The sequence below is a fragment of the Euphorbia lathyris genome, chromosome 4 (assembly GCF_963576675.1).
Source record: "Euphorbia lathyris chromosome 4, ddEupLath1.1, whole genome shotgun sequence".
Lineage (NCBI taxonomy): Eukaryota > Viridiplantae > Streptophyta > Magnoliopsida > Malpighiales > Euphorbiaceae > Euphorbia > Euphorbia lathyris.
This window is the reverse complement of record NC_088913.1, coordinates 86,248,313-86,264,705: the sequence shown is the minus strand read 5'-3', so window position 1 is coordinate 86,264,705 and position 16,393 is coordinate 86,248,313. Positions and strand designations below refer to the sequence as shown.

At 35.3% G+C, this 16,393-nt stretch overlaps 2 protein-coding genes across 2 annotated transcripts; one reads left to right on the top strand and one right to left on the bottom strand.

Annotated features, from left to right (window-relative positions):
• The first annotated feature begins 3,271 nt into the window (after positions 1–3,271).
• LOC136226199 (uncharacterized) lies at positions 3,272–8,454 on the top strand. Its single transcript, XM_066014547.1, has 4 exons — positions 3,272–3,692; positions 6,150–6,219; positions 6,303–6,391; positions 8,155–8,454. The coding sequence occupies exons 1-3, from the start codon at positions 3,375–3,377 to the stop codon at positions 6,362–6,364; spliced, it is 450 nt and encodes a 149-aa protein (XP_065870619.1). The 5' UTR covers positions 3,272–3,374; the 3' UTR covers positions 6,365–6,391; positions 8,155–8,454.
• Positions 8,455–8,482: 28 nt separating this feature from the next.
• Positions 8,483–12,688, bottom strand: LOC136226198 (staphylococcal-like nuclease CAN2). The gene is made up of 9 exons (XM_066014546.1): positions 12,394–12,688; positions 10,811–10,866; positions 10,111–10,225; positions 9,676–9,786; positions 9,410–9,597; positions 9,283–9,339; positions 9,038–9,197; positions 8,893–8,961; positions 8,483–8,822 (listed from the first exon to the last, which is right to left on the bottom strand). Exons 1-9 carry the CDS (start codon positions 12,544–12,546, stop codon positions 8,724–8,726), a joined length of 1,008 nt encoding a protein of 335 aa, XP_065870618.1. The 5' UTR covers positions 12,547–12,688; the 3' UTR covers positions 8,483–8,723.
• Positions 12,689–16,393: the final 3,705 nt, after the last annotated feature.

Sequence of the window (16,393 nt, the reverse complement as noted above, 5' to 3'; positions counted from 1 at the left end):
AATACTTAAGAGTCTCCAAATTATCCAACACCATTATATTACAATTGAACTACCAAAGTTCTAACCATAATTCTCACAATAAGCAGTCAACTTTCAAACCCCGCCTAAACGGTTAGTAACCTTCTCTATATCCTGTACTTTCTCACCTAAAAACATTAAAACATTTAAAAAGGCGAGACAAAAATCTCAGTAAGAAACTATCAGCCATAAAAACCAACTTTACTTAACATAGCTACATATATACATTTATAAAGGGATTTAATCAAAACCTTATAAAATATACTCCAAACTTAAGTTTATAAGATAGTCATCAAAACCTTATAAAATATACTCAAAACTTAAGTTTATAAGATAGTCATCAAAACCTTATAAAATATACTCAAAACTTAAGTTCATAAAATAAAAGTTATGTATGTGTATCCATCCTCGAATTCCACCCGTGTAGATCATAACATCAATCATAACAATATCGAGATATCTCATTTATATCTCGTTCCTTGCCTAACAGTTAGGACTACCAGCCGTGCACTCTGGCCATACCGCCATTAGGTATGGTCTTACAAATATAACTCCTACCCCGGGCAATCCTAGATGGACAAAACCATTTAATCTTTCGAAATATCACAACTCATAAAAATCATATTTGGACTTCAATCCAAAATAATAACAACCGCAACAGATTTCTCAATCCAAAAACAATTCATAAGAAATCATCAAATTCATTTATTCAATATAGATATACATTGAAACCAAAAACATATATGTATATATGTAAATCAATCAAATTGAGCCTTAAATCAATATAATCAAGTAAAATCTGAAATTCACATAGAAGCATAATCAATAGCTTCATTTGAGCCGTAATTTCACAATAAAAACAAAATTCCTGCATAACCTTTAAATATCACTGTCTGGAAATTCTTTGATTATATATATATATCTATATACATAAAACTCAAAATATAGTTGATAGTTACTTACCTTGGTCACTAATTGAAGAAAACAGATCCGCTCAATTCTCCTCTAAATTCTGTCTAAGACATTTCCCTCCAAACACTGCTGAAACTCAAAAACTCTTCGGTTAGAACTTAGATCTATACATAAGGATACTATGGTTCCAATTTCGAGTGATTCAGACGGTCGAATCTCCGTAAAACAAAGAAACAGTGGAGAAACGGTTCAGAGAAAACTGATAAATCTTAAAAGGAAAAGAAAAGAATATATATATATGAAAGAAGATGGCAGATGATTCTAGATATATCACACACCTAATAATTATAATATATATTACTATCAAAATATAAATTCTAGAAATTTAGTCACGAGCGTGACAAGTTTGAACCAATTTGGTCGGTTCAAGATTAGATCTTTAGCCCAACAAAGACAATGGGCAGAAAAATAGAGGCAAATGCTTAAATTTCTCTTCAATTGCCACACTTTTACTAATTTCTCATAAAATTTAAACTATCCTCTGGGATTGGTTAGGTCTAAAAATCGAACCGAATCTAAGGGGTGTTTGGGTGCTCCTTTTCGTACTCATGTTTGCCTTTTCAGTTCGAAATAGAGAGTTTTAGGTGTTTGGTTAGTGATATTTCTGTTTGCCTTTTACACTTGAAAAGCAGCATTTTCCAACATAGCAACAGCAAACATCAAACAGTAGGTAAAACAAACGGCCTTGAATAATCGAATACCGATGAAATAGTTTTTAAAATGAGAACTAAACCTAATCGAATAATATTAACAAACTGAATCAAACTGAATAGAATCTAATAAATTACAGGTATGGAGACTGAAATTTATCTCAATTTTATAATTATTAAATTTCAAAACATAATATAAACTTTATTCAACTTTATATTTTATAATATTATAATATTATAGTCACTAAATCAATTTTTTCAAAATAAAAAAATTCATTAATGGATGATATTTTAAACAATTTTAATTCTTTAATTTTTTGTTTTGTGATTTTTTAGATATTAGTTGGTTAGAAGAGAGAAAGTAAATATTTAGAGAGCAAAATCTTTAAAAATTATGATTCTAGAAAATAAAAACACGATTATATGATAAATGTGATTTTTTAGTCATCAATTATACATTGATCAAAATTTTAGTGTCAATAATGATAGAAAATGTATTTTACAAAAAGGTAAAAAACACTATGAAGTCCCTCTTCTTTTATTTTTTTGGTTAATTGAACCTCTGATCTTTTATTTGGATACATTAATTTCTCATCATTTATTTTTTATTACATTAAGTTACAAAATTAATTAGTTATAAACATTTAATTTAGTTAAATAAACGTTATTAATTTCATCTCTGTTTGAAATTATATTTTTTTACCGTTCAAAATAAACATTTACAGTTTTCTGATACTCATACAATAAACATATTAAAAACTGTTTTCAACTGCTTTCAAACAGTGAAAATACAAATTTCAAATACAAGTGAAATGAAAACACTTTGTTACTCAAACTTTATGTTTAAAATTATTATTTTTAGAGAGATTTAATATGACAAAAAAAAAAGCTTAAAAGCTTAATGTATGTAAATAAAAGATTACAGATTTAATAAATTAAAAATAAAAAAATAAATGCTTAATAAATAAATAAAATAAAAGATAAGTTCTAATAATAATGTTTTTTGCCCTGAAAATATAGAAAATTTAATGGGCAAATTACACCCATGACCACTTAACTCTGTCCAGTTTAATATTATGGTTATTAAATTTTAATTTTTAACGGTATATCAACTGAACTTTATACATTTTAATATTGATAGTCACTCAAATTTAACTAACTCCTCAAAATAACCGTTAACGATCTCAAAATGAAAATATTCAAAAATTAAAGTTGCTCAGAACAACATTTACCATGAAATCACATTTTTTTATTTTCTAAAATCATTTTTTTTTAGTTTTCTCTCTCTAAAAATGCACTCCCACATAACCAAACAATGCCTAAATAACCTCAAATCGAAAAATTTCAAGAATTAAAGTTCCTTAAAATATCATTAACTCTTCGAATTTTTTATTTTGGGACCGTCAACGGTCGTTTTGACTGTTGAGTGACCGCTGGTGTTAAAATGTTTAAAATTCAGTGATCGTACCGTTAAAAACTGAAGTTCAATGGTAATAATGTTAAAATGGATAAAGTTCAGTAACCATGGGGTAATTTACCCGAAATTTAATGGTCATATTGTGAGACGAATAATTTCAGTGGCAATAGATGTAATTTACCCTAGAAACCCACAAAAGTATGATCTAAAACTGGATAAACGAAAATAATTAAGCTCCAAAGCATCCCAATTCCACCCTCTCAATGTTTAGAGAAATAAAGGTGCGACCTTTTTAAGAAAGATAAGATATTAATTATATGGGGAAGTCCAATTCTTTTACAGGCAATCTCCAAGAAGTTGCCAGAATAGTCACTTCCCACCACCACAGCCCAAAACCCAAAAAACCTAGGGAGGTTAGGGTTGAATCGGCGGCACTCAAATTGAAGAAAATGGAAGAGAGTTCCCTCTTTCTTGACGGCCGGAATAGGGTGCCGCTTTCTCAGGTGGTATCTGAATGCCTGAAACGGTGGTTTCAAGATACTCTCAGAGAAGCTAAGGCTGGTGATATTGCAATGCAAGTTCTTGTTGGTCAGATGTATTTTAATGGCTATGGTGTTTCTAAAGATTCTCAAAAGGTTTGATTTTTATGTTTTTTTGTTAAGTTTGTGTGATTGGATTTTGTTGTTGTGTTTTTTAGGGTTTGGGTTGCTGAATTGAGTTCTGCTGCATTATGATTTTGGGGGTCTAGGGTTTTTTTTTTTTTTATGTTTAGATTGTGTACTGTGCTATGTTGCACGGAAGCGAAACGGGAAATGAAACGGAAACGGATATTGTGAAAGTTATTTCTAAGAAAAATTAGCACGGAAACCGACGCCAAACGCCGAAACCCTAATGAAGAAGTGTTTCCGGGCAACATAGGGTTAAATGCACCATTGGTTACCGAACTTAAATGGTTGTCTCGAAATGGTAATGACACGAGTGACACGTAAACATGAGTTAACCTCATATCTGACCGAAACGTGACAGCCACATGTCAGTTGTTTTAATTGAAAAAAAAACTGTTTTTTTTTTCATAAAAATAATCGTGATAGCTAGGTGGAGCATACGTGGATGTCATGTGTGTTTCGGCTAGAGGTCTGAGTTGACTCATGCTGACGTATCACTTATACCATTATTCTGATGTTTTTAGTCACGGAAATCGTCAGAGTGACCTAATTGAACAAAACTCAAAGTTGAATGATTTTATTGAGACAAATTGAAATTGAATGACCATTTTGAGATAACCATTTAAGTTCGATGATCAATGGTGCATTTAACCCTATGAAAGGCTTTGTTACATTTGTCTAAAATCTGTGTAATTTGGTTAGGGAATGAAGATTGAGAGTTCAATTCTTTCATGGTTTTGTAGTCTTGTACATAAGTGAAGTTTAACAAAAATTTGCTTCTGAATAGCAGTTAAAAGGATTTATCTATGTTGCACAGAAACTGAAATGGACACGTAGGAACGTTATTTCTAAGAAAATTTAGCTAGGAAAGGGAAAATAAATGCAAATGGACACCAAACGAGGAAATGTTAGTGAAGAAGAGTTTCCGTGCAAGTGCAACATAAGGATTTATTGCCAGTTTGGTTCTCTCTTCTTTTAGGCTCTTTTTTGTTTGGTTAGTATTGAGAAATAGGTGATGAGATATGGAGATTATGCCCGTAAATCCTTCCGGATGATTTGGTCTGGTTTGCACCGGAAGCGATCCCTGGATACACTTTGATGATCAAGTTAGAGAGAGATTAGAGAAAGAGTGTGTAAAGAGAGAGAATCCCTTAATTGGTAACTTGAGAGTTGTATTTATAGATGTTGGAGGGGAGGTATAATGTCCTTAATGCCCCTGTGGTCCGACCCACCTGGGTGTAGGTTGAACCGGTGGGCTATGTTGCATGCAAACTTTTTCCATTAGTGTTTCTGCGTTTCCTGTCCGTTTCTATTTCCGTTTCCATTACTGTTTCCTATCAATACTTTTTTTAAAATAACCTTTCCCAGTGTTCATTTCCGTTCCCATGCAACATAGCCGGTGGGTCTTATAGCAGGTTTGTGCCTGCCTCTTTATTGAGCCTGATGGGCTTACGCTCATTTGCTATAACAATATGTATTTTGAAAGGAAAATCATCTAATATTTATCGACTACCAGCAACAATAAACAATAAATAACAGTTAGATTACTAAAATTCTAGTGTCCTCGAGTATTTTCTTGTTTCAACCATCAATACTACTCAAACTTTACTCGTTTTTGCAAATTGATTGAGATGTGTATTATGACTTGAAGAATTAGGTTTCGAGGTTCGTTACTTCTTCCTTTTTAGATATCCACATTGCTTAATTAGAGAGCTATATGATTTCGTATATATGTGAGACAATACGCCTCATTTAAGCGATCTATCCTAGTCCATTGGGGACAAGGAGGCGCTGGGGCGGACATCTTCCCTTGGAAAAGAGAGACGATGTCTCTATACAGGAGGAGTCATATGGACACTATGAGGCTGTTGGACCCATAGTGCGCCCTCCTACGAGGGCTTAAGTTTGATATACAGAAAATCTTGCGGGGTGGTATTCAGAATTGAATAATGAGTATGTGCTTAGGTTTAGATATACTGTTAAAAGTCAGACTTGGCGGAATGCTTATAGGAGAGAAATCCTCTTGGCATTCGTGGGTTGGCCATGGGCTTGGGAAGTCTCTGCATCACACGAAAACTTTGCCTAACCCAAGTTTTACCTCGTGACACCAAGTTAAGTGTGGAATCTGTAATCTTTTCCCATTATGCCCATGAAAGCTCATCTCGTCTCATCTCATCACTTGATTCGAAATTGGATGTTCTCAGTGTTAAAATGGCTTCTCGTGTTATGAGATCTAGATATTCAACATGATTATATATGATATAAATGCAATAAAAATGATAATCGTATCAAACGGCTTTGTCAAGCGAACTATCCTAATAAATCGCATTGTTGTGTCAAAAATTGGCATCCTTACTCTCTTCTCTATTGTGTTTTTTGGTTGTGAACTTAGCGACTTAGAATAATGTTGATTCCTTTATGTTTAAGGGCCTTGCTTGGCATAATCGAGCTTCGAAGAGTCGAGCTTCGGTGTGGAAAGTGAGTGATAAAAGACCAGGTATGCATTTCCTCCTAAGCTGATTGCGTCTTTGAGCATTGTTGCATTGCGATTGCTAAGTTGATTTTGTGCTGTTTCCTAAGGTTATAATGCAAGTGACTCAGATTCAGATGAAACAAAAGACGACGAAACTAAGATCAGATAACATTCGTTTCGAAATTATAAATCCGAGGTGAACTTTTACTCTTTCTACTGCTGAAATTTCTTGCTTTAATTGATTTAAAATTCTTCTAGTTGATCATGTGGTGCACAGAAAAACTATCTGTTGTTTGATTTTGCTGAATAGAGTTACTAGTTGATGAATACATTTCTAAATATTATAGCAGATTTAGTATACTTCTCCGTTTTCATAATCTTTTATTTGGACACATTAAGCCCCTGTCATTTATTTTTGGTCTCACTGAGTCATTGCTTGCCAAATTAGTTAGTTGTGAACAACTAATTCAGTTTAAAAAGCGGTATTCATTTCATCGTTTTCCTATAGCCACATTACACATCAAAAATTGTTTTCAAATTATGAAAAATACAAATTTCGAATGCAGTTGAAATGAATAACACTCTGTTAACCGAGTTTTATGTTCAAAGCTGACTTTTTTTTTGTCATAAGAGCTTAATATGATAAAAATTAAATAAAAGATTAGGGGCTTAATACATCTAAATAAAAGATCAAGGGTTTAATGAACAAAAAAATAAAAGATGAGGAGTCTCATAATGCTTTTTGCCTAAATTTTGTTCGACGGTCATTGAGGTTTAGGGTATGTTTCACAAATGTTAATGAACTTCATTTTCTTTCAATAAAATCACTGAGTTTCACATTTGATTTCAATAAAGTCATTCCGGCTCATCTATGTATAAAAATTAACCAGAAAGTTGACGTGCCACAGTCGACTCTATAAGATGTGATTTATGACATACAAGTCAGCCATAAAAATCAGCATTTAATTGGCATAAAGTCAACTGTTTTTTGTGATAAGCCAACAATCTAATAAGTTTTTGTTTTCAAATTCGACGGAATGACTTTATCAAAATTAAATGTGACATTCATGATTTTCTTAAAAGAAAATGAAATTGAGTGATCTTTGTAAAACACTCCAAATTTCAATGACCATTAGTGCATTTTACCCTATAAATCATGAATTAAGGATCAATTTAGCCTTTAAAGTTGGCTAGTAAATCAAGTGCCTTTAAAGTTTGCTAGTAGGATCAATTTATTCCAAAATCAAGTGCGGATCTCAATTTGGCCATCTAGACTCAAATTAGTCCAAAATGACACGTGTCTATATATGATTGGTAGTTGTTTGACATGTGTCACTTCTTCATCCTGACGTCAATTTAGACTTATTTGACTCTAGATGCCAATTTGAAGGACGAAATTGATACCCGAACTTGATTTTGGACTAAATTGATTCTACTAACCAACTTCAGGGACTAAATTGATCATTTCTTCAATAAATTCTACATTTATGTTCTTGGTTCTTTTGGAGCAATTCACATCATCTATGTTGCACAGACACTTCTTTTTAATAGTGTTTTTGCGTGTTTATTTTTGTTTGTTTGAAGACTATTTTATGAAGGTTATATTTTAAAAATATACCTAATACATCACTAGATCACCAGCTCTCTGATGCATTAGTCCTTAAAAATAAGTTTTCCGATGTTTTCATGTCTGTACAACATAGCACACCATAAATCCTACAGTTATCTTTGAGGTGCTGAATGAATCTTAAGATATTTCCCCTACCGAACTGTCTCCATGATCATCCATTTTTAGCTTGATTCTTCAGGATTTATCTGTGAGTTTTAATTGTTTATTCTCTTATTTCACATTCTTTTAAGCATTGAATAAGAAGAAATAAATAATCCAGGAGAACCAGCTTTTCTGCTTTTATATCTTTTCAAAATAGTCAATAATATTCAACTTTGTTCTTTTGATAGGTAAATTTTCATTAGCTCATGATGGAAGTTTTTGGATGCATAAATAGGCTTGGATCCATTCTTCCTTGAAAGCATTTTTTAGTTGATGAAGATGATCATAGTTCCGAAATATTCTGCGTTTTTTTTCCAGAATCCGACTCAGACCTGTATTGTCATTTGCAGTGTATTACTTAGTCGTGTATCCACTCTATTCACAGGCTAACTATATGATTGTTTTCGTGTTGTAATCTCTGTGATATGTATTGTAATCGCATTCTAAAGTTCGAGTTTTCATCATTAGTCTGATTCTGAATTTCCGTATGCTCTAATTTGTTACTCGGAGACGAGCTTGTAGATCAACAATTTTAAATATGTATAAGTTTTAACTGAATGTTGGGTTACAAAAGTTGCGATATTTACATTTGCAACTGTCGATCAGTTTAGTCAGTCAATACATGTCGAATATTAGTCCGAAATTACATAGATACGGCCAGCGGGAGGACAGGCGGGTTGCAGGCATACCTTTAGCATAACAGCCTTTAAATCAAACAAAGCGTCCCACCGGTAACATGACCAACCCAGAAAAATTCTCAATGGCCTTCCCTTCTAGCCTTTCTCCATTCCCATGGCTCCGTAGGATTCTTCGCAGCCCAGAGGCCTAGCCGTTTCATTCGAGCCTCGGCTTCCCACTAACATAATCAACACTAAAATTAGAGCAGAACGAATTCAGTAGACGAGCAAGGTATATTGTTTCCTTACCTGTGCCAGTTCGGTGCGTTTGTCGTAGGTATCATAATGCCATGCGAAACCTTTCTTTAGCATTACTTCCTGTAAACACAAAACGGATTGTATAAAGTACCGATTCAGTAAAGTCCGAGAAGAGACGTAGTAGCACGAGGTCTACCTGTACAAATATGCCATTGCTATATATATCACCAACAGATCGGCCGTACCGATCTACGGTATAGACAAAGATTCTCAAACACTTGCCCTCAACAAGCTTAACAAGCTCTTCCTGTGATTCTTTTCCATACGGCATTTTGCTCTCTGGTGCATCTATTCCCCTACGTTGTTCCAATCCGGTATTCATTAGTATCTAACGTTATAGATAACAGACTTGAAAATGATTTTGCAAGAAATCGACGTTACCTTAATCGAATGCGATATTTTCGAGCAAGAACCTCCTCGTTTTGAACAAAAATCACCCTGCAAAAACAAGAGCATCAAAAACCAGTGCTTTTAACAGATTCTACGTAACGATATACAGATAACGCACCGATATCCAGCTTCGATAATTTTCTTATGGAGTGCATCTGCCTCCTCATAATTCCTCTCTGCGCGTGCCATCGATCTTTGAACAGCAGCTGTCTGAACTTCATTAGGAACACACGACGACTCCCTAGGATCGGCCGTGCTGACATAGACCGTTATAGTATCCCCATCCGCAACAGCTCTTGCATCCACCTGAATTGTAGTACCAAAATCAAACACATTTTGAAGATAACAGAAATTGTGCAAAGTTTTTTGGGTTTCTTTCCGAACCGGCAGAGTCTGAAACTCGAATTTGACCCCGTGCGGCAACGATGTTGGGACCCCGGTAGAGAGTTGAACAAGAGCATGAGGAAGTGGAAGACCATAGAAAGCCAACAAACCCTATAAAAACAGAAATAAAAATGCATAATTTGAATTAAGGATCATCTATCTATATCTATCAAACTTTTCATAGATGTTTGAATCATAAAAGGGCGGCCCGGTGCACTATGCATCCCTGCTAAGCGAGGGTCTGAGGGGTCCCACCCACAAGGGTGAATTGGGGGCAAACCTTTTCCTGCCAATTTTTTTGGTAAAACCCCACTCCTAAGACTCGAACCGGTGACCTCTCGGTCATACGACAACAACGTCTACCGTTGGCACAACGTTTATCGTGGCGTCAAGGCTCGCCCTCAAATGTTTGAATCATGTTTTCACTAAATTTACCTCAACATCTGCTTTGTGATGCCTCTTTAAGGTTTGAATAATAAGCCTTGATGCTTCTTCTGCTGTTTTTGGTGGGGGTCTAGCTTCTCTCCATGCCTCCAACAGCTTTCTATACCTTAAACATACATTTTCAAAGTTGAAATAAATTATAATCCGACATCAAGGGCGCGTTTGGTTCGGTTATTGTTGTTTGCTGGTAGTTGGTTTTCCTCCCAAATTAGTTATAACAGTTGTTTTCCAATCCTTAGTAAGCACCGACACGGGTACTCATACAAATGTGGGTGCGGCAAACAACAATTTTAAAAATATGTTGTAAAATTATTTAAAAATACTTCTATATTCTACTTAGTTAATTTAGAATCCGTGTCCCCAAATTGTCCAAGTCCCAAAAGTGTCCGACACTCTACGTTAATATCCTATAAGTGTCGGTGATTCCTAGAACCAAACACTCTATATCTATTGTTTGGAGCAAAACAACAAAATGATAACCAAACGGGTACTAAGTGTCTGTTTGGTTCTCCTTTTCATAGCTCTTTTTTGCTTTTTCACTCTAAATAGTAGAATAAAAGTTTCATTAGTACTAGAAAAAAAACTGCGTATAGCTTTTTCTGAAGGAAAACCAGCTATCTCTACCTGTTACCATAAACAGCTAACAACATATGTTAATTAAACAACCAAACAAGATTATTTTTGTAATTACCAATTAGCTTGAGCCTTCTTGGAAGACACCACATGCTTGCCGAGCCCTTGTGGAACCTAACACAACCCAAGAAATTCATAATTTGTCTTTACAGAGATCAAACAAACAATGCACACAAACTAGGAAAAAATCATCATTGGGTCCCTACACTTGATCAATTTTGTCAAATTGGCCCCTCCACTTATGCATAGTTTATCAATTAAGTCCATCTACTTCAACTTTTAGTGTATTTGCCTCTTATCAATGCCTATCATACATTATAGGCCGTGGAGTCAATTGTCAAATTGTGGGCTAAAACATGATTTAAGGATAAGGTACAAAATTGCCAATTCTTTTTTGGTGAAGTGTAGGAGTTTATCTTTAACATACAAAATGTTAAATTCACCCTTAACATTTTGAAATAAAATCAAAGTTACCCGATGTAATAGAAAATTTAAACAAATTGGTTTGACGGTAATCTGATTGTCATGTTAGACCTTTTAAATAAGTTTGTCGCTAAACTGAAGCAATTTTGTATACTTTGGTAGGTTGTTTATAACTCTATTAGTAACACAACAAACATTTGGGATAAGGTACTAAAATGGTCTCAAAGATTTTGGAAAAATGTCAATTTGACCATAATGTAAAAAGTAACAATATTTTTTGTCAACTTTTCTGAAATGGTACCAATTTAACCCTAAATCACCAAAGTTATCGCTCCAAGGTTTGTGAAATGGTACCTATTTAGCCAAAGTTCAGTTACCCAGTGTTAAATTGGTAATATTTTACAAATGTCGAGGGTAAAATGGTGTTATTTTGTAAATTGACACTTTTTCAAAAAATTTGAAGCCATTTTGGTAAGTTCCTAAACATTTTAAATACGTTGATAACATTTTTTGTGTTAATTTTTTTTTAGGATTGTGCCCTGTAGTTTCACAGATTTACAGATAGTTATCTGTGGTATTTTTCGTTACGAGCTTTGTAAAGTTATCATTTTTTTGTTAACTTTAACAAATTGGGCCGATAACGACCTCAAATAATAAATTTCAAAAGTTAAATAATATTTTAAACGATTTTAATTTTTCAACTTTTTAGATTGAGATTATTTAGGTGGTGTTTTTTTACATAAGAGAAAATTAATGTTTAGGTTGAAACGATGATTTTGAAAAATAGAATAAATGGGGTTTTACTAAATAATTTTAATTCTTGAAAATTTCCATTTTAAGATAGTCGGCCAGATTTAGCATGGTCAATAAAAATAAATTTTTTTTGCAAAACATAGTTGTGTTTGTAACGAAAAATACCAATATGCAAATCTGTATTTGTAATTAATACTTTTTTTTTTTATTATAGAACAATAAAATCGACAAAAAAAAACGATTTTGTGAGAAAGGTCAGCAATAAATCTATACAGTTTTATACATTAATAGTAAATCTGAACTTCCCAAAACGGGTCAAAATTGCAGCTTATCCCCAAAATCTAATTAGCTCAAAGGACTTCCATGATTACAATCTAAGATGCAATTATAACAAAATCAAAGTCAAACATTTTCAAAATCAAACCTCCAATCCGACATGCAACACAAAATCATACGCAATCGTACCTGAGAGTTGATCTCAAAGTGAAGCAAATCCTGGGCAAGAGCTGAAACTCCGACGGTGGCCGCAGAAACGCCGTGGTGACCCAAAGATTCAGAGTCCCCAGCTGTAGTGGGTTTGCAACAATTTCCACAGATGATTCTCAGAGCATTTCCCATACTCCGATTTTGTTAAAAATGTACGATATTAATGGGTTTATGAGAAATTTATGATCGGAGAATCTTAAAGAAGAAAGGGGGAAAAAGTTTTTTGGGGTTTTCGAGGAAGGAGGAGGAAAGTTTAGGAAGTGTGTTGTTGGTTAGAAGCGAAAAGGGGAAAAGAAGAGGAATTAGAAGGTAGAAGCATACGTGGCGGACTTTGATTTGTTGATAAGTATTTGAATAACGTCTAGGGGAAGAAAAAGATAACAGTAATTTTTGGTGGGATCTCGATTTTGCTGTAACTAAATCCAACTCATTAACTTTATAACATTAAGTTACAAAATGAAGATCATCATTGGTTGAAAATTTAACTATTTATTTTTTTTTGCCCTATTAATTTCTTGATAAAAGACGGTCCGGTGCATTACACGTCCTGTACTGTTGTCAATATTTTAGCAAGAGGCCGCTCCTAAGACTCGAACATGTGACCTCTCAATTACACGACAACAACGTTCACCATTACGCCAAAGTTGATAATATGAATAGTTTTGAATTTTTGAATTTAGGGTGTTGGGAGAAGTTGAGATTGGTTAGCGTCTTAAATTTGTGCTAGAAGCGGTTTATGTGGCACTTTTCGATGGTTAAGTCAGTAGAGAAAAATGTTGAGAGAGAATGTTATGGTCCTTCTCTAGGGAGAGTAATGGCTCTATTTATAGGTATTGGATTCTAGGAAGCGTAATGTCCATAATGCCCCTGGGTTTTAATTTGGTTGTGGACGTTTGCCTGCCGCGTCCAGGCGTGATGGGTCGCTCGACAAGTTGAGTCACTATGTGAGATCAATTTTAGTTAGTTTTGTTGGACGGATCATTGGAGTTGGTCGTCCGTAGGGGCACTGTTGGACCTTTTGATCAAGGTATGATGTTTGGGCATTTTGTGCGTTTTGAAGGCGAGGTTCCAAGGGAGGTGTTGGGGTTCATTTGTGGTGCTAATCATGCTACCACGCGGCTGTAAGCTGTAGGCTGCAGTTTGTGTATTTTGGCGGCTGCAATTATTAGGCATGTAATGTTTTGTTAGGTGCATTGATTACTTGTTCCCCTAAGGTTTGTCTAACTGTTGGGCTTCCGAGCTCACTTATAAAAATTATTTTTCGTTTGCCAATTCTGTCTAGTTTGATTTTGCAATTTTTACATTTTTCTTATTATTTTCAAGCAATGTATAGCTAATTTGTTATATATATTATTTATTACATCATTTTGTCCGATTAATCAAAATTATTTAATGAATCATGATCCATTTACAATTTAATTTGATGTTTTGTCTATAATGCAGGTACCTAGTGGAGTAGACGAGAGGAGACGAGTAGTGGAAGAAGCCGGATCAAAAGGGTAACATACAGGAGTAAAGAAAAGACCCTTTTCCTGAAAAACAAGTCCACACGTCGTGTGCACTGCCAAAATCAGCAGCTACTTTCGGACTAAAATCTCACACGTCATGTGAGCTTATAAAATGCAGTAAATGATCACTTTAACTCACTCCAACTTTCTTATGATTACAATTTTATCACCTATTAATTACAACCCATGTCACTCCTTATTTACAATCATACCACCATTTTTACCTTTACCACTTTTTTTTTTGGAGGGAAAACTAAAGAATTATATTAATGAATGAATCAAATCATCGTCCAAAACAGCAATTAGCCAACTCGGCTTATCAATAAAAGAATAAAAACCAGCATTGGAAAGAGCCCGCCTTACAACCACATGTGCTACCCTATTCGCTAGTCTAGGGACAAAAGACACTACAAACGTCTTATTTTTTAACAACTCCTTGCAATCCTCCACCACATCTCCAATTACTGAGATATTATGCTCATCCGCATTTATTTCGTCAACCACCAGCTTAGCATCCATTTCAATTTGAAGTGTATCAATCTCCATTTCACAAACCCATTGAAGTGTTTCCCGTAAAGCTAAAGCTTCCACCATCTGTGCTTTATAAATTCCTGCAAAAATCCCACTCGCCCCCGCCAGCAGTTCTACTTCCTCATCCCGAATTACTGCCCCCCATCCACTCCGTCCTTCCTCCACGAACACAGCACCATCCACATTATATTTAACCCACCCACTTCTTGGTCTCTCCCATTTAATTGCTTTCCCCAAATTCCTTCTTTCCCCATCCTCCCTTATACCTTCACCTTGCTGCTGATGCACAAAATCCTCCCTTCTCTGCACAACGCCTACCCACCCCTGCTGATTTTGATTTTGCAAATTAAAGTTTGCACTTCTAGCCCAACCAACAGCACCATTATTTCTAACCAAATCCACATTACTTTCCAACATTCTCCATTCATCCCTTTCCTCTCCTCTTCCTTGATTCGCCTCCCCCCTTGACAATCCACCAAACATCATATCAAATTCCTCCCATCTCCTACTGCTCACGCCTTCCATCTCCTCCACAATTCTTCCTGCCCCTCCCGTAACCGAACCCTCATCCCCACCCGCCATCAACCGCTGGCCACTCCTCTTACAATCTCTCGCCTCTTTCCACTCCCTGATAAGTTGACGAATTCCTCCCACTCTAACATTCGCACTCTTCATGGGATTATTCCAAAGGGAATCATTTCTATTTTGCCAAATTGCATACATTGCACAGATCACCTGCGTTAGAAATTCATCATCAGCAGATTTACACTTTTCATTGAACCAGCTTACCACATCTGCAAAATCACCATCCGGAACCCCAAGTCCTACCTCCTGCCAACACTGACCCGCAAATGGACATAAACAAAATAAATGCCAAGAGTTTTAAATCTCCGTTTCGCAAAACAAACAGTTGTTAGGCACAAGAATGTGATGGGCTCTTAGTGCAGACCTCAACGGTAAACACTTTGAACACAGTTTCCATACGAACAGCTTTATTTTTGGTGGAATTTCCAGTTTCCAGCACTTGCTCCACTCAACCTCCTGATCATCCCCCCACCTATTTTTTTTAACGCCTTATATCCAGATTTTGCCGAATAGAGTCCATTTTTTGTATGTTGCCACACCAACCTATCAGCTCTATTTCTAATAGGAATAATAATTCTTTCAATATCCTCCACTTCCTCCCTATTGAACAGTAGGTTAAGCTTCCCTCTATCCCACACCCTTGACCCTTCCTCAAATAGATCTTTAACCTTCATTTCACCCAATTGACCCAATCCCCTAGACTCCAGTATAAAATTATTGCCTCTATCCACCCACGGGTCTTTCCAAACTCTTATTAGCTCACCATTCCCAACCTCCCACTTCGAACCCAATCTCAACACCTCTCTCGAATTCCAAATACCGCTCTAGAAGTTGTCAGAAGGAAAATATTTTGCTTTGAAAAGCCTACTAACCAAAGTATTTGGATTCACAACAAATTTCCACCCCTGTTTCCCTAGCAGTGACAAATTATACATAAACATGTCTCTATATCCCAACCCCCCTTCCTTTTATCAATACACAAATTCTCCCAACCAAACTAATGCATGTTCTTTCTCCCATCCTCCTTACCCCACCAAAACGAGTTCATCATTCTCTAGAGCTCCTCGCAAATAGATTTTGGCAACAGAAACGTACTCATACAGAACGTGGGTAAGGCCTGCGCAACCGTTTTAAGTAGCACATCCTTGCCCGCGTTAGACAGGAATTTAAAGCTCCAACTATTAAATCTGTTCCTCAATCTATCCAGTAGAAAAGTAAAAACGCTTCTCTTTGATCTCCCAATTAAAGAGGGCAGCCCTAGGTATCTACCCGTATTAAGAGGTGCCAAAACGCCCAACAAATTACTTATCTCATCCCCCTTCCCCTGGTTAATATTAGAGCTAAAGAATATACCT